Source organism: Hyposmocoma kahamanoa, unplaced genomic scaffold, assembly GCF_003589595.1.
Source record: "Hyposmocoma kahamanoa isolate Upper Pololo Valley unplaced genomic scaffold, ASM358959v1 78, whole genome shotgun sequence".
NCBI lineage: Eukaryota > Metazoa > Arthropoda > Insecta > Lepidoptera > Cosmopterigidae > Hyposmocoma > Hyposmocoma kahamanoa.
This window is the reverse complement of record NW_020653945.1, coordinates 7,905,279-7,928,417: the sequence shown is the minus strand read 5'-3', so window position 1 is coordinate 7,928,417 and position 23,139 is coordinate 7,905,279. Positions and strand designations below refer to the sequence as shown.

Sequence of the window (23,139 nt, the reverse complement as noted above, 5' to 3'; positions counted from 1 at the left end):
TTTTGAGACAAGTTTGCGTTTATTTCTTTCGTGAAAAATTTTAGAAATCGTGTTTTCACACAATGTAGTAATAATCAGTGTATATCCTCAATTTTACTATTTATTTTTTCCAAAGTGATTGATTTAACAATTTCACTGTTATGCGGAATCAACAAAAGCCCTTTGAGGTTGTATACTCTTAACTATCCAAATTTATTGCCCGCGGCTATAGATGACATTGTACTCACATATGTATGTATTAAATGCACCTCGACTGAAAGGTTATTAGTCCCCACGAGTCACGAAAGGAAGTACAATTTGCCATGCAAATATTTTACGCGTTCGCTAGCGACAATTTACTCTGTAATTTCATGTTACAGGTTCAGGTTTATAAAAATACTTAGTAAGTTATTTGCGATTCTATTATTACCAATGGTTGGAAAAAGGTGTTCCACATATATGTACATGTATAGATATAGCTAGAAGGAGCGACATAGAGTTGTTAAAACTACCAAATATTAATTAATTACTATTTCGGATTCCGGATTTCCGGAAATGGTTACATTGCATCGTAGGACAAAACTACTGACCTAGGAAGTCTAAGTTGGATTTTAAAGCAATTCTAATGGTGCCATGTAAAAATGCAGTAGATAACTGATCTTTTACGAAACATAAAAAAGTAACGAGACTGGTCACTCTCCGCCCCTCCCTAGCTTTAGATACCGCATACTGACGGTCACATTGACGGAACGGCCACATTAGCTAGAATTACGAGGGGAGGTCCAAAAGTCCGCGGAATGGAGGGGGCGGGAGCCCGCTAATTACGCTTGCTTGATGTGGTACTAATCAGATACTCATTAGGGGTATATATATCAAGCTTCACCCTTTTAACTTCATTAGTTTACGAGATATCGCCCTACAAACAAGTAAATCCGGAAGAAAACTGCAAATATGGAGCAAATCGAGTTTCGTGCTGTCATCAAATTCCTTACCAAGCAAGGAAAACCTCCTCAAACCATTATGAACGAGATGGAAACTGTTTATGGGGATCAGTGCCCTGGTAAAACAATGATTTACAAGTGGCACGGTCTTTTCAAACATGGCAGAGAATCAATTGAAGACGATCATCGCCCAGGACGGCCAGTTGAGGCCACCACATCAGACAATGTTGAAAAAATCGAAAAATTTATATTGGAAGATGCCCGTCTGAAGAAGAAACAGCTGTCTGCATTAGTAGGAGTATCAGACACTACCATTTTGAGGATCCTACACGATCATCTTGGCATGACGAAAGTCAGTGCAAGATGGGTGCCGAGAATGCTCACGCCGCCACAAACAAAGCAACAAAGAATCGATGCCTCAAAGCACTTCTTGGAGCTGTGTGGTGCAGGACCTACCCCAATTTTGGAGCAAATTGTTACTGGAGATGAAACTTGGGTTCATCACTTTGAGCCCGAGTCCAAAAAGGAGTCAATGCAATGGCATAAAAAGGGTACACCACCCCCTAAGAAGTTTAAGGTGTCGGAATCGGCTGGAAAAATCATGGCTACGGTTTTTTGGGATTGTGAAGGAATTTTATTGGTTGACTACAAAGAAAAGGGGGTCAATATAACGGGAGAATATTACGCAAGAACATTAGAGAGACGGAAGGAAGCTGTCAAAGAAAAAAGGTGGGGAAAATGGACAAAGGGTGTGTTGCTTTTGCAAGACAACGCACCGGTTCACAAGAGCAATGTTGCGATGGCTGCTCTACACAAGTGTGGCTTTCAATCGCTGACCCACCCACCTTACAGCCCGGACCTAGCCCCCAGCGATTTTTATTTGTTCCCAAATTTGAAAAAAGAATTACGTGGGAAAAAATTTCGCGACGATGAAGAGGTTAAGGCAGCAATTTTATTATTTATATAATATAATTAACAGCTCATTTTGAGAGCAAAGAGAAAAAATATTTTTTCGATGGCATAGAAAAGCTAATTTCGAGATCTAAAAAATGTATTGAGCTCAAAGGTAATTAATATTGAAAAGGAAAAATAGCCTTATTGTTTTATATTATTTACAACCCCTCCATTCCGCGGACTTTTGGACCTCCCCTCGTAGCATTTTCGGATAAACAAAACTAAAAAGTTGTGTATGAGAATCATCGTGATCGCACTCTAAAAATACTTGACTTAAATTCAAATACACAGTATTACAGATGATCATAAATTCGAACCACTATCAGAAATTTTGTATTTTAAAAATAAAATGTTTACATTAGATTATTTTAATTAAAAAACTGTTTAAGGTGGATGCTTAAACAAGACGAAAAAGTGCCACTTTTGACGGCCTTACCCATACACGGCTATTTATCTTGATAAATAGAATAAAAAGACGAGTTTCTTTCATGACGAAACCCGGAATTCAAAAAAGGTAATTAATATTTGGTGGTTTTAACAACTCTATGTCACTCCTTATAGCTACATCTATGCATGTATCTATATATGTGGAACACCGACCATTGATTGATTATTTATTACTGTTAAGACAACACTATTTATTTTATCAAAATCTAGCAAGTCACTAAACTTCTGTTTTAATCTTAAATTAAAAATCTGACTGTAGGACATCAGACAATGTTGATGGATATTTAAACTCAGTATTATATATAAATAAATAAGAATAAAGATGAAGGTGCGCACCTTCAGTGAAGAACACATGGGCAGCCCTGTACATGATACGATTGCCGACCGCGAAGTCGTTGATTATAGCGTCCACGGACTTCTGCGCCGGCGTGATGAGGTAGATGCCGTCCATCGTACACAGGGGCTCTCGCTTCTTGTGGATATCTTCTACCACTGTGAAAGGGATAGCATGTATGCCGTAAAAGTACTAGCGCATTCACAATAAAGAAGAATGAAGTTTTCCCAAAGTAAAACACCGCTAAGAACATGTTGCGCACTCAGTAGAGTACCATATATTGTAGCAACAATAAAAGCACTTTTGTTGAGTTCATTGTCATTCATTTCAGCAATTAACATTGGTAGAGTCTTTAAGGCTCAATTTACAATGCGGCTGATTTATTATAACAGTATTTCGAAAATAAAGAGGTTTCAGGGTGCTTTGTTAACACTGAATATACATACAATGGCCCTGAAACAATTTTTGTTGCACTTCAAAGTCCTTTAATCTGGGTTGTCAATATACATGTTTATTTAAAACTGTCACGAATCTTGCACAAACATACAAGTAGCAAGCAATAAGGCTGTGGTAGTGACACACAGAGAGATGAACAGACATGATAAAATTATAAGGTATCCTAATTTGTTCACAGAATCTCGAAAATAAAGAAACATCAACAGTGTGAAAAAGAACAGCTGAGCATATTTCAAACAGTCATGCCCATGGTTTCATTGTGGCAATATTTGATTACCACAACAAGTTCAAATTAAATCTTTCTCCATGCTAAAGTGTAGCCTACATCACAATGAGGTGATATTTTGCTAGCTAACTATACCTTGTTAGTACTAGGTATTATAATATAGATAGTTACAACAATCAACATGATGATCTCAAATAGGAGTGCCATTTGAATTAAGCTATGCAGGAACTTACACAGTTCAATTGAATGTAATTTGTGTACACCCAATGTATAGTTCTATATTCTATTCATTTGGAACTGAACCAGATGTATAAGCCATATATACGAACAGTAAGAATACTTCAGCAAGCAAAAATAATTAAATTAATAAATTAACTTACAAGTAATGCCCTCAGCAGAGATGTCATGCATTTTGCAGCATGCTGAGACCATGCGCATGGCAAGCTGGTCCACTACTAGAACTCTCCATTCAACTTTTGTTGAATCCTTCCCTTTGGGACGGTAGCGAATCACCTCATTCATAATCTCTGAAAATATTAAAATGGTGTATAATTTTTGTAATATTGCATAAACAGTTGGCCACAATCTCACTTTAAGCATTTGTCTAGTAATTGCTTATTCAATCTACCCTCGAATGGCTCTAAATAGTAACTTTCGGGAAACAGATGGAATATACCATTCCTAGTCAAGTACATTAGGAATGATGAAGCTCAGTACTACAAGTTCTAATTTAATGAGAGTCGCGACACGCGCGTTAAAATTGAAATAAGCGCGTCCTATTGGCTATCTAAATTAGATCTGATTCAGATAGCCAATAGCGCGCGCTTATTTTAGTTTTATCGCGCGCGTCGCGACTATCATGCGTAGCTATGTTACGGGGGCTGGTATAACAAAATTCCTATCAATAATTTATTATTTATTTTATGAGCCAATCAATAAATGACTATGCAAATTTAAATATTGTTCAATTTTCAATTAATAATAATTTATCTCAGCATTTTAAAAAACGCGCAAATAATTTATTCTCCACATTTAATGGTAAAATTATCTACTTGGGAATGCCCAATGGATAGTAGTTACACATGCTTTGCTATACGTATACATAATGCAGTGCTGTATAATGATGTGAAGGGCATACACAGCGCTATTCGCACGCTGCAGAAGGTTTAACACATTTCTGTCTTCTTAAAGATAATCCACCTATAAATACATAGGTATTCAGAATGTATTGCGACTATTTGCACTAATCATTATCCCCTATAAGTTTGCATATGGTCATTTACCCTAAAATTAATTGTACAGCCTAATATTTTGCACCTTGTTTAATTTTAGTTATCTATTCTGTAATTAGGCTTTGCTAAATAAATTATTATTATTATATATAATTTGAAATGACGGCAGAAAGAATTTCATCGCGGTCATGAAAACAATGGTTTTGCGTCCACTCCGTGACGTGCGAGAGGCAGTCCCCACCCCCTCAATCCAAAGAAAATCAATAATTTCGTCACACATTGTTCCCACGCCTTCCTAAGTGAAATTCGTTGAAATTATAACATTTTAAAGTACAAGATACGGACGGGACACTTTAAATCATTAGTGTTATCGAGTTTTTGTAAAACTTCCCAAAATTGCCTGTCAAACTGTCAAAGTTTGTTTACATTTCGTAACTACACCACAAAATCACTAGTGCAAAAATATGTAACAGCTCTAAATTACATGGTTTAATGACAAAATGATTCGTGATGTACAAAATTCTTAATAAATATGAGTAAGTAGTGGCGATATTAGTCATCGATAATACAAGATTATTCGATGTCACAACAAATGGTATATACCTTAACAGTTGTATTTATACATTACTCCATATATTACGTAATATTATGCCAGTTAGAATGAAACACAAGGCTAGAATAAGCTAAAATTTATAATATTTTACTCACTTTGCCCGACTAATGCTTTCAGCGCCATTTTGGGTAATAGACTAAATCGTAGAGATTAAAAATTGACAGTGACAATTTGCTAGAAAGACTATCAATTCATTCACCTTGTCTTTGGTTTCAATTGCAAATATCGAATAAGAAAAACATTTCAATTTGAAAATTACATGCACTGAAAAAGAAAAACTCTTCAGCTATTTGTTATATTTCTTGAATCAAGGATGTAGAAAGATTCTACACTGTTTTCGACATAAATATTTGCGTTCGCACTTCTTATCATGAATGGTGAGAACTACTACTGCACAGGGGAGATCAATACCGATGACGACATTGCTATGCCTCTCATTCTACACGTATGAGAAGCAAAGGAGAGAGGGAGCAAACAGTCATCTCATTCACTCCCGTGGAGTAAAGCAATGAAGCGAAGGAAGGCCCCGAGAGGATTCAAAGCCAATGAACGAACGAAACGAATCAGTTTTTTGTGTACTTGTGTGTAGAGAGGATGTATTGTTAGCAATTTGAAAATGATTATCACGTGCTTGTAAAATAAATCCATTTGCAGCGAAAAAAATGGGATACGCTACAGAACGCATCTAAAAGGAGAAATAAAGGTAAATAATGTATATTTAATTTTATGTTCTGTCTGTGTATTTGAAGCAGGAATATACATATGTAATAAAATACGAATGATGTTTATTAAAAAATGGCATACCTATAGGCAATTCCTTTTATTTTAATAGATAGACCTATACCTAACTTAGTTTTTGATATTATTACACGCAAAATTTATTTTTCTTTTATGTAGTTACAAATTCCCTTGTCTTTCAAATTTATTCAGAATCAATCAGATCGATGTCCTTTGAGTACGTTGACCTCCGAATTTGCTACTGTACCTACTACAACATATATTTTTTAATCTATGATAAATGGCTGTAGAAACAAGCACATAAATCAAACTAAACTTCAAGCCAGATAGGCGTAATTGCACACACGTACTCAAAATATAACTTCATAGCGGATTGGAGAGATTGGGAAAGAACAAAACTTGAACTTCGACTCTGTGGCAGCATTAGAACATCGTCTTAACCGGATCGATTGGAATGATTAGCATAGTTATAGAATGTTTTCTTGTTGTTAGTGAAAGTGAATTGCGGAGGAGTCTGTAGCTGCGCCGTGTCGTCGTCGACGCCTCCGTCGTCGCTGGCTAGTGTAGTTACGACACCGACCAATTCGCGACAAGTGGACTGTAGTGAAATGTGAAATATTGTCATGCTCAGTGTCGTCCCGGAGGTAAACAACGTGAAACTTTGAATTATTGAATCGTGTTAGTGATACAACCAAGTGATTAATATGAGATTTAGTCGCAATAACAACATGGAGATACCGTACCCCTGTCGTGCGGAGGGATGGCTGGAACGATGTGGTAAGTCTTTACATAGTTTTAGATTATTAACAAATAGGTATTGATAGTCCAGGAGCTTCGAAGAGTCGTGGCAATACACCTGGATGCAATGAATAGTTTTATCGCATTGGCGAATTATTTGAGGGAATTTTACGTAAATGCGCTACGTAATACATGAATGTATATGCAGACAAAATCAGGTCACATTTTTTGCTAATATTAATTAAATCTGATTTGAAACATCGCATTTCGTATTTGCTTACAATCACGAATATTTTGTAGATTTAAGCATTTGTTGAGGATTACGTTCAAAGAACGTTGCATGAAAGACATACACCTTTTCAAAAAAGAAGTTAGGATGTAAAGAGAAATCTTTTTTTAAGCCACTCATTATGTATAAATGACCGCGAAAAATGCCTGCTATTGTTTGCCTGTTTTCACTGTGGCTGATCTTGATTTTGTTTACTGTTCAATACTTTTTCTACATTATTGTGATCAATTATTATGAAGTGGAACGGCGTCGCGGGGTATGTCACGAAAAGGGGATCATATTGGGAACGACAAATTAAATTTTTGCTGTTCCTAACGCAACCGCCGTGTTACGTGTGTGTCATCGCGTTAGGATTTTGGGTCAAATTTCATATAATTTATTTGAAAAATAATATAAATAATAATAATATGGCGATAAAACGACACTTAGGTACGCAATTGTAGGCCGATCGGTTCCAAAGTAAAGAGAAATAAACACACGAGATGACTTTAATGTCGAAAACTTAAAATGTCGAAAGGTTTCACAACCGAATTGAGACCCGAAAATTACCTATATACGTTGTTAGGTATACGTAAGCATTCCCATATATAACGTAAGTATCCTCAATGGCTTTAAAGAAAACTTTATGGGGTGGTCAATTTTTCCCAGTACCTATACATTTGCTTAATGGGAGGAATCTACCATTGTTGTACCAAATTAACATTTTTTTAACGCTGCCACTCCAAAGCCGCTTTGTTTTCTTGTAAGTATACGCGATACTCACAGTTATCGTAAATATACTTGTTTACTTTTTTAAAAACAATGTGGATTGGCAAACTTGGCTGCTGTAGTACTTTAGACAAATGATTTGGTTTAGTAGTGGTTTCGTCTCTCCATCAATTTGATGTTTAATCTTTGAAAAAAAAAATACGTAATCCGAACGAGCAGTGTTACAACGTTGTAAATAATATCTATCTGTTTGTTATGTGCATTGATTTAGATTTATTACGGCGTCGTGATTGTACTTCATTTATGTATTGCACCATCAGTGGACCGACATCCCACAAACCGACGGCAGCACAATTGTAACAATCGAGTTGACGCCGCTGTAGCAAGTTAATCATTTAACTCTTAAATTGAAGCGAACGAGCACGTGCATAGCTTAGTCACATTCCAAGACGACGATTAATTGTTAGCATTGTACATGTAACTCGTGTATCTTGCAACGAAGTATACATTATAGTCTCAGTAGAGCTCCTTCTGAAAGAGTTCATCCAGGGAAGTTCAGCCGCCTTACCTGTTTCACTTCACGTTTAGGGGCGCTGCAATTACTATAGACAAGCGTGTCGCTTACCACCGAGCGCACGACTTGTTCGTCCCCACTGTTTGGTCTGTGTTCGTCCCCACTGTTTGGTCTGTGTTCGTCCCCTTACTTGATATCATAAAAAAACGAAAAAGTATAATTCGGCTTTACCAATATTCTGCTAAGAACGTGGCCGAATAGCCGAATAGCCAAATATTCGACTTGATTAGCACGTGCGAAAATTGACATGAAAAACACCAGCTGAAAACTTCAGCTTGGTAACCTCATAATCCTGTTTTTGAACGAAATCTCTTTTTTACTGTTCAAACGCAATATCGCGCAATTATAGTTTAAAATATAATTTCTAGACCCTTTTATACTTATCAACGTATAATCATAGATTATCATGTAAGTAATTATTTCTTGTAATTCTGTTTTTTTGCCTAAGTACTTAAAAGCTCACATTGACGGATGTACAGTCAAGAGCACATCAAGCTTGACACTTTGTATGTACTTCGGGCCGTTCTTATCGAGTTATACGAATGTAGCCGACGACATCCACTGTTATAGGATAGTGATGATGATAGTACCCTTTAATATGAAGAACTTTTAGCGTGGTGATTCCCCTAAAGAAACACGAAAATAATATCTGCTGTTCCATCCTAATTACCTGCCTACTACATGCCATCACTATTAGCTTAACATTATAATATGGTAACATTCTTTACATTGAATATAAACGATAAAGTAATCAGAGCGCCAAATGCAATTAACAGGACTAACTGCTGTTAGTTTTACAATCAGTTATTAATTCATTACAACTAATGACCACTTATCAGAGAGAGCTTCATAATGCAGGTCACCGCACAGGTCCTACTTGTACCTAGTGAAAATTATACGTCGATGCGGTTTCTACCGGGTTTCGGTCCACTAGTTGCCGCCATCGCCATATCACCGCCCGGCAGGTCCGCACTTTCTCTTGGATTCGTTTAGACATTTAATTTATTCCTTAACAGCTACGTCGATAGACAGAGACATTATATACTTCGGAATTACTAGAAACTACAAAGGCTCACCCTAGATTTTAAAAGTTAGTTAATAAGTTGTTTAAATTGCTTGTAATCTGGTATGCTAACGTAACAGTAGGCAGTGCTACGTCGGGATGATTTTACGAATCATTAATTTTAGTAAACAATGTTTCGAGAAGTTATGCACCTTGACCCGCTATTTCCTGGTTTTGTGATATTTATGTATCTTGCAGTGGGTAGAGTAGTCTTTGGAACGTAGACAACGAAACTCCCATTATTCTAGTCAGAGACATATATCTATATAGACGCCGCAAGTACAGCAATTTGTATGAAAACCAAGCGTGCCACATTTTTTGTACCCACTATGACGTCACAAGAACTATTTAGTGATGGAAACCTCTTTCCGCTCGCTCTAAATCGATTGATTGAACGGAATACGCGTAAACACGCTTATTCCATTCAATTAATCGATTCCAAATAGAACAATTTTTGTTCAAGTATTTGTTGATTTTACCCACTGTGATGGTGCTTTTGCAGTCTATAATGGCACAATTATGCATTTTTCACGTTTTCGGCTGATGTTTATCTACGATAATGGACGAGTGCGTTTTGAAGTGTAGCAGTGACAAGTAGAGGCGTTTAAACGAAAAGCACTTAAAAATCTGCTTTTTAAAATAAGCGCATAAGCACGCTTTTCATTTTAAGCGTAAGCGTTGGTTACTGGTTAGTTCTATAAATATTCAATAGTTTCATTTTTTACAACGTGCCTAAGTTTCAAGTAGCGCCATCTATGTTTCCTAAACAAATTAATTCAACATAACGCTGCAAGCTTTTTTAAACATGAAGTCTATGCGCTTAAACGTTTTTCTAAACGACTTTAGCGTCAAACTAAAAAGCGTTTAAGTGAAAAGCGCTTTTACAAGCACGGTTTTTAAACGTTTTAACGTTAATAAAATAAGCAGTTTTTTCCATTTCAACGGTTAACAACTACAAAAGTTAAACAACTTATGTTTTTAAACGCCAATGAACAAAATGTTAATATAATAATGTTATATCATAAATAAAAATATAACTCGTTTTTTACAAAAACTTACTTGTCTTAAAACCTTGTGGTCTACTCTTGCGTTTCGCTATTAACACAACAAACAACGTTGCAAGCTTTTGTTAACATAAAAGTCTATGCGCTTAAACGTTTTCTAAACGGTTTTGTTAGCTTCAAACTAAAAAGCGTTTAAGTGAAAAAGCGTTTAAAGAAACACGCTTTTTTTAAAAAAGCATAACGTTTAAACGTTTAAAAAATAAGCAGTTTTTCCCATCTCTTGTGGCAAGTAAGTGAATTTCACTTACTTTGGGCACGCGAAGTTCGTACACTTGCGGCGCGGCGTTTATCTAGATATACCTATATGTCTGGTTCTAGTAGTACTACGCTGACTTCTCCTTGTATCATAGTAGTGGTCTGTGTACATTCTTCAAGTGATGATATAATGCTGCACTGATTAGTGTCGTCTGGCTAAGAAATTGTTTATAATGATAGTTTGTTTTGACATCATGAAAACAAATGCGAAAAAAATATATTTGTTCTAACTTTCCATTTCCTTATTTTTCTAAATATAATCATTTCATTTATGGAAACTTGCTCGAATGAAACCTATTTAGACTCACTGATAGAACGCATACTTCCCGATATGGTGGAAAAAAGATTTTTATACCGTTGTACGCGGATAGGTTCCAAAGTAAACAATCAAATATGAGATGAACTGAATGTGGAAAATATGAAATTGTGATCAACGGCCTGCAAAAACTGTAATAATATATGGAGGGGATATTTATGCACTTTTGGTACACCCTGGGCTATTTCCGCCGAATGTAAAAAATATTCCAAATTCAAATAAACAAGATGGCCGCCATACAAATTTCAAGGTCTTCTATAACGGAAACTATTAGAGATACGTACGAGGTGCTCGAAGGAATGTTATAGAGGGTAACAGTAGTCAATGACCTGTGTCAAAAAAATTCAAGATGGCGAATTCAAAATGGCGGCCGAATAAAAACTTGCTTCGATCCGGCTGAAAATTGGTATGTGGGGGTCGTTAGGAGTTTTTAATCATAATTTGAGGTCAAAAGTTTTTTTCGCCATTTTTTAATATGGCTGCTATATAAGCGTTTATTGTCGTTTAAAATGGCTGTCGAAAGATTGCTTTGTTTCTGCTGAAAATTGGCAGATGGAGGCCTCTAGAAGATAATAATTTGTACTTGAAATTTTTCGCCATTTTCAAATATGGTAGAAAAAAAAAAAATGCATTGATCCCTTTGAAAATTGGCATGTCTGGGGTCATTGGGGTCTCTAGGAGTACTTGATAATAATTTGTCTTCGTCATTAGTTTTTCGCTATTTTTCAATATGGCCGCCATACAAGGTTATAAACATCGGCTCTAATTCAACTGAAAATCGGTATGTAGGGGTTTCTATAGATGTTTGATAATAATTTACGGTCAAAAGTTATTTTTCGCCTTTTTTAATATAGCTGTCATACAAACTTTTTTAGCGGCAGATAAAAATTTGCTCTAATCCCATTGAAAATGGACATGTCGGGGTCTCTAGGAGTGTTTAATAATAATTAGCGGTCAACATTTTTTTTCGCCATTTTTTAATATGGCTGCCATACAAACTTTTATGGCGGCCATAATCATAATTTCGGATAAAAATTTTGTTTCCGCCGTTTTTCGATATAACCGTAATTATTTATGTAAATGGCTGTTGAAAAAACTTGCTTTGCTTGGACTGAAAATTAGCACGAAAACATTTCTAAGATTGTTTGATAAAAATTAGTGGTAAAAAATATATTTTCGCTATTTTTAAATATGGCCGCCATTAAACAGTTATTTCAATTTTTTAAAACAAAGTGATAAGTGCTGAGGCCGTAGGCCGAGGTCCGCGGAGGGCGAAGCCCTCGAGATCGCGATGGAGATAATATACGGAGGCGTAATAGATTACGAGTATAAGATCTCACAATTCTAAAAATGTAAGGCATACTTCCCGATGTAGTGTAAATGAGATACTTATTATAGCGTGTCTCTCTGTTAGATTCCGTTTTCTTGAAAGCTCTTCCAAAGAGACGTATTTAGGGGGAAAAAATTCAAAACCACTGCCGAATTTCCTGTGCTATGAATACCGAAACAACGATAACCCAGAATACTCAGAAAAAAACCAACTTAGAAATTAGATGTTCGTATCTTAAATTGTCCCAAATCGGGAATCGAATTCCTCATCAAGCGCCCGTAGTACTAACTGCTGTGCTATCGAACAGCTTGAGCACACCCCGTAAACTGAACCCGACCACGCGCCGCAGGCCGAGTCCGACCCACCGTAGGTGGGGAACAGGGCTCGTTTAATACAAAGTCACTATGAGAAGTTCAACTTTTTTTTAGACAATAACCTAAAAATATCTTGGTATAATAAAAGCTTAAATACTAGAAACTAAAACTAGAATTAAATTATATGAATAAAATTTTGTCTCCACGACAAGTGCCCAAGATGCTGGCAGCGTTATCCCTTTCTTTTGCTATGTTAATACGTTGGACGAGGTAGCAACGCAAAATAGGCGCCTTGACGTCGAGTTGCGGACACCAGCCCGTTACACCAAGTACCAAGTAAGTTGGGCGAGATAGCTGCCGGCAGTTGGGTTTCCTAGACAGTCTATTAATTTTTTATGACTGATGAAAGGCACCGGGACCCCAAGAGCTAAGAGTTTCGACTCCAAAGGATTGAAATAGGTAGTCGGAGCCGAAGTCCTGGTAGTTATTAGTTTTTACTCTTTCCGCCAGCTCAGCTGCGGAGCCAGGCCTCTTGCTGGTGCGCTGGAGGTGGGAAGGCAAGTGTGTTATCCTACGTGGCGTCCCACACCAGTGCCCGGCCCATAATCCACGGGATGAGTGTCATTCCGTCTGGGCGTTTGCCATCCTATTTTGACGTTTGTAATACACTTTTGTGATCTACTAATAACATACATATTATTTATACGAGCGATCTACTTCTACAGCTTGGGGAGATATTGCTGTTTTTCTAATGATTTGCTCGATTTTTTTGGATAAAAATAAAAAATAAGATGTCGATTGTCTGTTGCTTACAAATTTACTCGTTTTGTTTGATCTCACGTGTTGATCGTCAAAAAATCGAGTAAACTTGTAGGCATATTTAGTGACCCGTTATTTTTGCGTCCCTGTGTGGGTATATTGGTTTAGTAATTAACAAGTGTTTCTTTACTGGAACAAAACTATAATTCATTGTACGGACCAACGAGTATTTAGCGATAGGCATGTTTAGCCGTGCGTATCATCTTGCATTATATTATTTCTTTCTGCATATTGTTTTAATAAACATTGTTGAACTGTTCTTTTGGAATGTTGCAGCATATACATACCTGCCTATTCAGCTTTGAGAACAAGGATGCTTATAAAACTCGTGTTTAATGTCCTTCATTAATAATTATAATCTATCTCATAACTTTGATTTGCATCTTCAATAAACACATTAAAAAGTTATTAACGAATGAGATATGACAAGTGTAGTGGTTTACACGGTAGGTCTATCAATTTGGTTTCACTGCGGTATGATATGTATGATATGCCATGCATGTACGTATGTAAACACTTTATTGTACAACATGATGAATTTGGGTTCTAGCCGTACGCAGGAATTACTTCCAAATGCTAGATAGGGCCCTTAATATTAACAAGCTCAATCCAGCCTTGAATCTATGTGAGAGCAATGACTTTGAATTCTGACCATGTTGTGAAAGACAGCGCTTTTGCTTTTCTTATGCCATTGCTGCCTCTGACGAGTTTAAGAAATTATTCTGATATATACTGTATTCTAGCGCATTTATGGTGATCACTAGGGCTTGGATAAATGTGCAGTGTAAAGTACAAAATATGTATTTAAAATATGGGCAAAAGATCTTGAAATGTAGAGATAAAAAAAAACAACTGTTTTCACATGCACTACCCTTTATTTTTTAAAATCAACAAATTTTATTCCACTTTAATCTAATTTTCATTACTGTTATTGTTACAACACACAATGACATGATTTTTAAAATTTTCTCAATTAAATTTCTGTTTGATTGGTCGGAACAACGCTTTATGCTGGCTGAATGACCTTTCGACGTTACAGGATGTGACTGGAGCAAACTGAAATTTGCACAAGTCTGCAAGTGTGTATACTGTACATTTTTTTAGTGTATTAAAACCTTTATTTTTTTCAAGCACAAAGGCGAGCTTATCCCATAAAGGGATTTCTTCCAGCTAACCTTTGAATAATTGAAAGGATAGTTGGCTACTGGGTCGGCAATTAAGTGTAAATAAGAATAAAGTCATGAAAGAAGATGAAGATGGCGACATCCCATGCATTTTGTGACCTAGTGTTTTTGACGACGTGCATTAAAGAAACCTCTTAATACTTGTGATTCATTATGTGATGATATCATCAAAAAAGCTAATTGAGTACAGCCTGTAGAAGCTGGGGTTATCAGTTGATATAGGTTATGTTTATAAGATTGTCTCGAATTTCACTTCGTAATGTTTGTTTGCAGTAGCAGAAAACAACAAGTTTTCAGTTTGTTCCCAAAAAGAATACAGAACTTGCTGAATATTCCCAAATCTACCAAACTCTGCCATATTTGATACAACGTTAACACGTTCTGCTTTTTAATCTGCCCAAATGGCAGCAATCTGCGACAAATGGTCACATTGTTTTCAATCTCAATGTGATACTGACACTGGCATGAGGCCTCTTGTCAAAACGTTCCTTTGATAACTATCTTATCCCTCATTTAAATATTGTCTAAATATTTTTGTTGCATTGTCTTGTATTTTTTATTTTATGTCATTACTGTTTAATTGATTATTTAATTAGGTGTTTCATAGCTTTAATGTTTTATGTGTGTACTATAAAATAACCAATATTTTAGGTAGGTAAACATTCAATCATTCTTAAAATGAAACGTACGTACAAGAACGTTACCTAATCTATGGTCGAACTAGACATGAGCGTCGATAATACACCAACCGGCGGCGGCGCGCCGAAAAAAAAGTGACGACGGCGGCGGCGTTTCGGCGGCGCGAGCGCGACTCTAAAACGAATTTGTATATCGTTGTTTGTTTTTACAAAAACCGTTATACAAATACTTTTTCAAAGAAAAAATAAATAACGTAGTTTCTATAGTAATCAAATTTTTATCAGTTCGATCAGGCGCTCCGATCGTACGAACGCGCACGCTTCCATATTGTGTATGCGTAGTGAAAATGGCGACGCCAGAAATTGACAACTTAATTTTTTAAACAAAACATCTTTAAATATAAAGTCACCAACTAACTTTTGTCGCCTATCTAGGCCACCTCTCCTGAGGCCAGACGGCATGCTGGTCTATACTGCAGAAGACAAGGCAAATCTTTTTGCCGCACTCTTTGCAAAGAGTTCGAGTCTGGATCTCATCTTACCTCAGGCTGGCTGCACTATGGCGCCAATTCGCATACGCCAAAAAGAGGTACTTAGAACTCTGCGGAATCTAGACGTGAATAAAGCTAGCGGGCCAGATGGAATTCCAGCTATTAGTCTTGCGTAACTGTGCGCCTGAGTTGGCTCCTGTTCTCTCACGTCTACACCTGTACCGCCTCTCACTTGAGACTGGTGTAGTTCCCAGGTCATGGAAGCTTGCAAACGTGCAACCTGTGCCGAAAAAGGGAAGCAGAGCTGACTCTGTCAACTATAGACCTACCTCAGTCACTTCCATACTCTGTAAGACTATGGCACGTGTATTCAACAACCGTCTCTTATCGTACCTTGAAGTCAACGACCTCCTCAGTGATCGGCAGTACGTATTCCGACGGGGGCGATCAACTGGGGATCTTCTTGTGTATGCTTGTCACATATGGAGCGAGGCTTTTGAAAAGCAAGGTGAAGCACTTGCAGTGTCTTTGGATATTTCATAAAGCCTTTGACAGGGTCTGCCACGCAAACCTTTTAAGTAAGCTTTCCTTTTATTTGCATCCCACTTTGCAATTGGATCTCGGATTTCTAGAGCGAACGTTCGATTCGAGAGGTCTTAAAAGGCTACTCTTCCGAACATATGGCGATAGATTCCTCAGGGTTCCGTACTGTCTGCAACTCTCTTTCTACTGCATATCAATGATATGTTAATTCCAGGTACCTTTGCGTATGCTGATGACAACACAGTTGTAGATAAGTACTTGACCAATGCAAGGATCAGTAGAGAGGAAATCCAGTCTTGTCGAGAGTCTATGGTTAGCCGTTTGGATTTGATACTCAAGGCAGTCTCCGATTGGGGCGATGCCAATCTTGTCAAATTTAACGCTACCAAAACGCAGGCGTGTCTATTCTCCACAAAATGGAGTCCCTTTGAGCTGACTCCGACTTTTCGTGATATATCCATACCGATAGCCGACTGTCTCCAGCTACTTGCAATGGACCTGTCGTCCAATTTGTACTTCGATAGATACGTTGAATCCATGGGCAAACATGGAGCAAGGAAACTTGGCATCCTTTCCAGGGTGAGGCGTTACTTCACACTGGGACAGTTGCATCGCCTGTACCAAGCACAAATCCGGTCGTACATGGAGTACAGCTGCCCTCTTTAGGATGGCTCTGCTACATACCAACTGGCCACCTTGGATTCAATGAACAACCCTGCCAAGAAGCTTATAGATGACTCGGAATCAGTGGAGACGAAGCTGCAGAGCCTTGAACGCCGCTGTAAAGTTGCCAGCTTATCGGTATTTTACAGGATATATCACGGAGAGTGTGCGATGGAATTGCACGATTTAATTCCGCTTTCCCCTTCCATCACCGACGGACTAGGCGTAGACTTGTACCTCTATGTTGTGGATATTCCAGCGGTTCGCACGAAGCGTTAAGCTTCCACATTTATATGGCGAACGGCTATGGAGTGGAATTCCCTGCCTGCAGACTTGTTTCCTGAACGTTATAACGTGGGCCTTTTCATGGTGAAAGTGAATAGGCATTCATCCATCGTCACTTTCCATCAGGTGAGATGAAGGTCAAATGCGAACTTATATTTTATAAAAATAAAAAAATTTATCTTAGAGAAGTCATTTTCTGGCGTCGCCATTTTCACATACACAACACGGAAGCGTGCGCGTGCGTACGATCGGAGCGCCTGATCGAACTGAACGGCGCGCCGATTGCATTTGTCGGCGGCGGCGGCACGAGGAAAGACGCGGCAGCGCCGGCGCGGCGCTCATATGTACGTCGAACAGAATCAATTGCGTTGTGTTCTTGCATTTAGTCTAAAATACATTGTTTTACAATTTCGTTATTCCCGACTTCTAAAAATATACAAAAACATATTGATAACTATGCATAAACTAAAACGTAAAATCATACTAGCAAAGTCCATGATCGACTCTTCGTTGATTTTAATTATCATTGGGTCAGCTTTCGCCTTCCCTCTTTAATGCTATATACTAAATAATTACAAGAATAAATGTATTATATCAAATGTACACCCAAATACATACTATTAAGTAAATGATGATATACTAATACACATAAAATATATAGTAAAATGAATATATAAAATAGGTCTATATGTCTAAAATAGTCTGAATAATCCCAAGATTTCAAAAGGGCACCCCTGAAACCCCAGATATTGCATGAAATCAGCATCTCATTTGTTTCTATGAAGCCGAGGCAGGAATGAGTAACAGTCATTTGTTTTCTATTCTACCTTTTAAATTCAAACATATTCAAAGATTCATACAACCTATCAAAATGTTAGCAAAAAATTCTATGACTTCATTTGTCAGGAAAACAATTCAAAAGCTCACGTTTGTGGTAGCTGTCATGTGGTTACCTCCATTTAATTTATCTTACAACATTTGTGTTACCTGGCAGCAATAATAAGGCGTGTTAAACACGAACTTCGTAGGGTGGTGATGTCATATTCCCAGCGCAGTATACTGTGTGTGTCTTCATGAGGTAGTAAGGTCTCTTGCTTAACGTGTCAGGCCTGAGCAGAAACTTAGCATTTGCATACTACCTACACAAGTGTGAGACAAAGTGACACTAACAAGAGAGATCGGCTCGAATTCCCTGCTCTACACGAAAACACGACAGTAAAATAAGAAAGTGTCGTGTGTTGAAATATTAATATGGCCCTTTTTTTTTATAAGTTTTATTCTACTATTCTATTTTATTTTATTAGGTTTCAAGGTACAAGCTTCCTATAAGTCTGAGGTATATGTAAATATTTCAAATTGGCCATGGAACTATAAATGAACGGTTTAGTTCAGTTTACTATCTGGCAAATATACCTTCACGAAATCGATGAGTGACAGGTGGTGGTAGGTGTAATAACTGTGTTACTACGTTAATTTTATTCAAAGCCTATGAAATGGTAGAGATGCATTTGAAAGAATAGTAAATAAATAAAAATCAGGTGTCACGATAATGTTCTTAGAATACGTGACGTGTTTGGCTCCGTTCATTTCAAGACGGCGGGCGCACGCACACGTGCCGCGCCTGCGAATGACACGATAGAAAGTAAACTCTCGCGCCGGACATACAGCCTATTGTTTACCCAAAACCTGCAATAAACGATTATTCTCTCAGTTATAAAAAAAAGAAAAAGAACTTTTCGTCCTAACACAATACAATACAACTTTTATAATGACGCAATTATTTTAATGTAAATGTTCTCACACTTTACAAAACTATACGTTTGCTAATTACCTGAGTAAATTTTAGCTACCAATTTTCGAAAGGAATTTTTTGGTACCTTGAGTTTCATTCGAGTTAAACTTATCTGACATTTAAAACTAAATAGGTACGTTCGTTCCTGTCCGTATCCGTTAGGTATGACGTTCTAACGGCTTCTTCCCCGAGGCATTCGGGACTTTTGGAGGGCAGTAAAGGGCGGATTGAAGTGTCAGTGAGGGCGAGTGGCAACAATCTAATGAAGGCGTCCTAATGTCGGGCCCTTTTTGGGAATTCGTAGGTAATTATGCGCCTCCCCTGGCGATAGTTTAGGGGCCTCAGGACGTGCGATAAATCAGGGTAACTATGTGTCCGATCAAGCAGTCACATTCCCCGTTTTCTAAATTGAATTACGCTGATAGCGGAAATTGAGATTTTCTGCCCAAAATTATAAGATTTTGTGTAAAAATATGTCAATTTGTTGTAAACTTACGGCTGTATGAGTTTCTCATCCGAGCTTATTCCCTACCGTTTAGTAACTATCTGCGTCATTTTTTTATTCTGCATATTGACCATATCAGCTGTGATCTCCCATTAAAAGAAAGATGTATTTTTTGACACGGAACGCGAAGGAATCCACCTGTGTACACTCCCAAAATACCTTACTTGCGTCACACAAAATAAGGTACAGTTAGGTTGCGTAAACCGGCACTTCTAGTACTGAACTCAACTGTATAAATACTATTGGTCCACAAATGTGAACGCATTTTTTATCGGTAGGTATGTACTCACAATTTGGTATGGCCTAATTTATCAGTGAAGTAAAACAATTTTATCTACTAAAGCAAGGCATTTTAGCATTGTTTTGGGACCGAATTACGTACCTAGGTATGATGAGTTCAACCTGTTGACTTTTCCGACGAAAAGTTCCTTTATTACGAACAATCTAAGAAAAGTACATAGCGATTTTTGTTAATAATCATGATTCCTTCCCATGTCTCCGTAATCTGGCGCAACTGGGGATGACCCTCATCCCATAAATAACATCACTCGTAGCTGGGAACAAATGCCCCCATTGTGCTGACTCACTTTCCACTTTGTGCAGTAATTGCTAAGGGACAACCGCCCCCTAACTTTTTGTCACTAGTTTGCGTATTTTTTATTACATTCTTACCCATTTCAACTTGTTTGCATAATCGCGTTAATGCCAATAAAATTGGAGTTTTATCAATGATTTGCTTTGCATATTTTCCAAAAATATAACACGACGTGTTTGATTGTAGGAAAAAAAAAACGAATCAATTTGTTTTAACTTTTAATCTTGACAGCTCTATTTTATTCAGTATAAATAGATCCAGCATTTGCTTCCACCTACGAAGTAGTATCTAGGACAGTATACTAATCTTGATAATGAAGTGTTGACCCGTGAATATTTAGAGCTCCATCATTGAATTAAAGTTTATAGAGGTCATGGAAACATTCCTCCCACGGTAATCACCATGTGTAGAACTAGGTATCTATGTATTCCTAGTAAAGCATTTATTGTTTTACATAGTTTGATTGTTCTTATGAGCTTTAGCATACAATAGCCGGTGATTCATTCAGCATAATTGAAGGGAAGTTTCCGTTTGTCTGTCGTCATGTTCGGTCGGTAGTGATTTAGTCTTAGACGGTTGTTAAACCAGTCATTAGGTTGTAAGTGCAAGAGGGGTCACACGTATCAAGTCATTACCGTCTAAACTGAACTGTATTGTTACGCAAAGCAAAATGACTTGGTAAAAGCTTCCGCTTTGATAATTTCTCATAATGGTAAAATAAAAAGTCAGTTGTGCTTTTCTTTACGATTTGTACGTGACACCTATTTATGCCTATGTTAATAAAATCTTTTATTTAAGCATAAATATTTTCCACCTCCACACGAGTGGTTGGTAGTAGCCTATTTTTATGAAACCGAGTGACTGTACGACGAATTCGTGTGCCTGGTGTTAATCGACATGCCTGCCCATAGCTGTTGCAGTGCCACTCAGAGCTTTAAATCGCAAAGATCTGAGTAACACTGCCGCTGCGCCTGCCCTGAGATATAAGTTGACAAGTCCCACGTGTCTGTAATTTCACCAGCACCCTTACCCTTCAAAACCAGTATGCAGTAAAGCGCCCATTACTGCTTGGCGGCAAAAATAGGTACGGTGGCAGTACTTCCCTGGACGAACTCTTTTCCAAGGAGATCTAGCTACTGCTAATATACCATAGCCATCACGAAACTGTGTTGAAAAATTCGTATGAAATCTTGGACTTAAAATTAATGGAGTATGTGTAAAAATTTGTAATTATAAAAATGAAAAGTTACAAATACCGATATTTGCAGAACCAACTTTTTCTTATTGTTTAGTTTAGTTACGTTACTACCAAGATTGAACCATAGCAAACGTTTGCTTGGTCACTTATTTTTATCGGAACTTTCACATTGCGTGATGTAATATTTTATTTCCCGTCGTCGATAGTAGGTACGATACGGCAAAAGTTCTAGTGCCCACACTAACTCGTTCAAATACAATAAATTATGTAAGACACTTTTGCTTTCAGAGCCACATATTCATGCTTATGTTGTCGAACGATTGAATGACTTAAATGTTAGTATACAAGTAAGTACGTACTAATTAATAAGCCTGTAATAAGTGTAAGTTGTAATACATTCTTTCGGTTGGTATTTCATCGTCGCCAATTCAATTAAATCGCTCACGATTGCTAAGAATGGGAGATATTTTTAACTTTCACAAACTAGAGATAAAGGTCAGCATGATAAATCGGCAATTTGCATTTAATAACAATGTAGTCGGATTAAAATTACATATTGCACTTAATGATTACATAATGTGGCATCCAAATCGTTTGCTAAGCCATAATTTATTAAGGCCGGGGGTAGAGGATAGGACGTGGTGCGGAATAATGAAATTCATCATTTATCATTTTGTCCAAGTTCTTAAATGTATTGGTACTAGAAAAGTATACCAAAGATAATGTCACTTAAGGTTTTTATTTTTTTGTTTAATGATAGTGATGAAACGAACAAGGCGCGCGCCTGATGGTAAGCGACGCGCCTGTCCATGGCTGTTGCAATGCCACATAGAGTTTTAAATCATAAAGATCTGAGAGGCACTGTCTCTGCTCCCGTCACCTTGAGATATAAATTAACAACTTTCATGTGCCTGTAATTTCACAAGCATCTTTACCCTTAAAAACCGCATGCTCACATTACTGCTTGGCGGCAGAAATATGTAGGTAAGGTGGCAGTACTTCCCTGGACGAACACTTTCACAAGGCGCTCTACTGCTAATAAAGAATTATTACTTTTCTTTAAACAAACACAAACACGGTGTTATGGGTATTTTGACAAATTCGAACAAGTACGACCACAGGTCGTATCATATGTACGAGACGACAATTTTAATACTAATCACCACCACTGTAGTGACGATTTCGTTGTGTATTGTAGTTAGGTCACGTTTACTTTTCGTTTAATAAATATTATTGCATATTCGTATTCGCTTAAACTGTTGATGGCATTCGACAAACTATTAGTTATCAATAGAGATAGACACCTTGTCAGAGCTGTGTTACAAGCTTTTGTTACGTATTTAAAATACGTGAGCGCTCTTTAATAGTTTGATTTAGAAAGTAGGTGTTGCGAATTGTATTTGAAACGTTGAATTATAGAGTTATTATAGCGTTTAATGTACCGAGTCTAATACGTTTGTTTTAGTCACGTAAAATAAAGAAAATCATGGTACTTACATGTTTCCGGAAATAGTTTTTTTTAAAGTAAAAATACATAACTATCGAGGTCTTAGATTTTTCACGATTGCTACAAATTGCAAATGAAACTTCAGATTTGTTTTTCCAAACAAAAAAGAATCGGTTTCGGCCCATGGTCACCGCTGGCTGAGGTGGTATTAGTCATAAAACAGTTATGTCTAATATTAATCAAACCATTAGTGTTGCAACGACGAGTATGTTCGGCCTCTAGCCGATTATAGGATACTCGGCCAAACAATTCGGCCTAATTAACTCACGTACGAAAATTGGCACGAGAGAAACCACTTATGAACTAACTTCTGTAATAAATAATTTTGTACAATGAAACAATAAAGTA

The 23,139-nt window shown here is 37.3% G+C and overlaps 2 protein-coding genes across 3 annotated transcripts in view; one reads left to right on the top strand and one right to left on the bottom strand.

The window, feature by feature from the left end:
- LOC113232725 (protein ROP) overlaps nt 1-5,305 on the bottom strand; it is a 32,100-nt gene extending 26,795 nt beyond the window's left edge. For both annotated transcript variants that reach the window (XM_026467505.1, XM_026467504.1), the window contains exons 1-3: nt 5,278-5,305; nt 3,718-3,864; nt 2,658-2,813 (exon numbers count right to left, since the gene is read on the bottom strand). In XM_026467505.1, coding sequence (XP_026323290.1) covers nt 2,658-2,813; nt 3,718-3,864; nt 5,278-5,305 — 331 coding nt within the window. The remainder of the gene's footprint in view (nt 1-2,657; nt 2,814-3,717; nt 3,865-5,277) is intronic.
- Nucleotides 5,306-6,467: 1,162 nt separating this feature from the next.
- The window catches only part of LOC113233135 (probable Ras GTPase-activating protein), a 191,124-nt gene continuing 174,452 nt past the window's right edge, over nt 6,468-23,139 (top strand). The window contains exon 1 of the mRNA XM_026468138.1: nt 6,468-6,697. Coding sequence (XP_026323923.1) covers nt 6,625-6,697 — 73 coding nt within the window. The 5' untranslated portion in view covers nt 6,468-6,624. The remainder of the gene's footprint in view (nt 6,698-23,139) is intronic.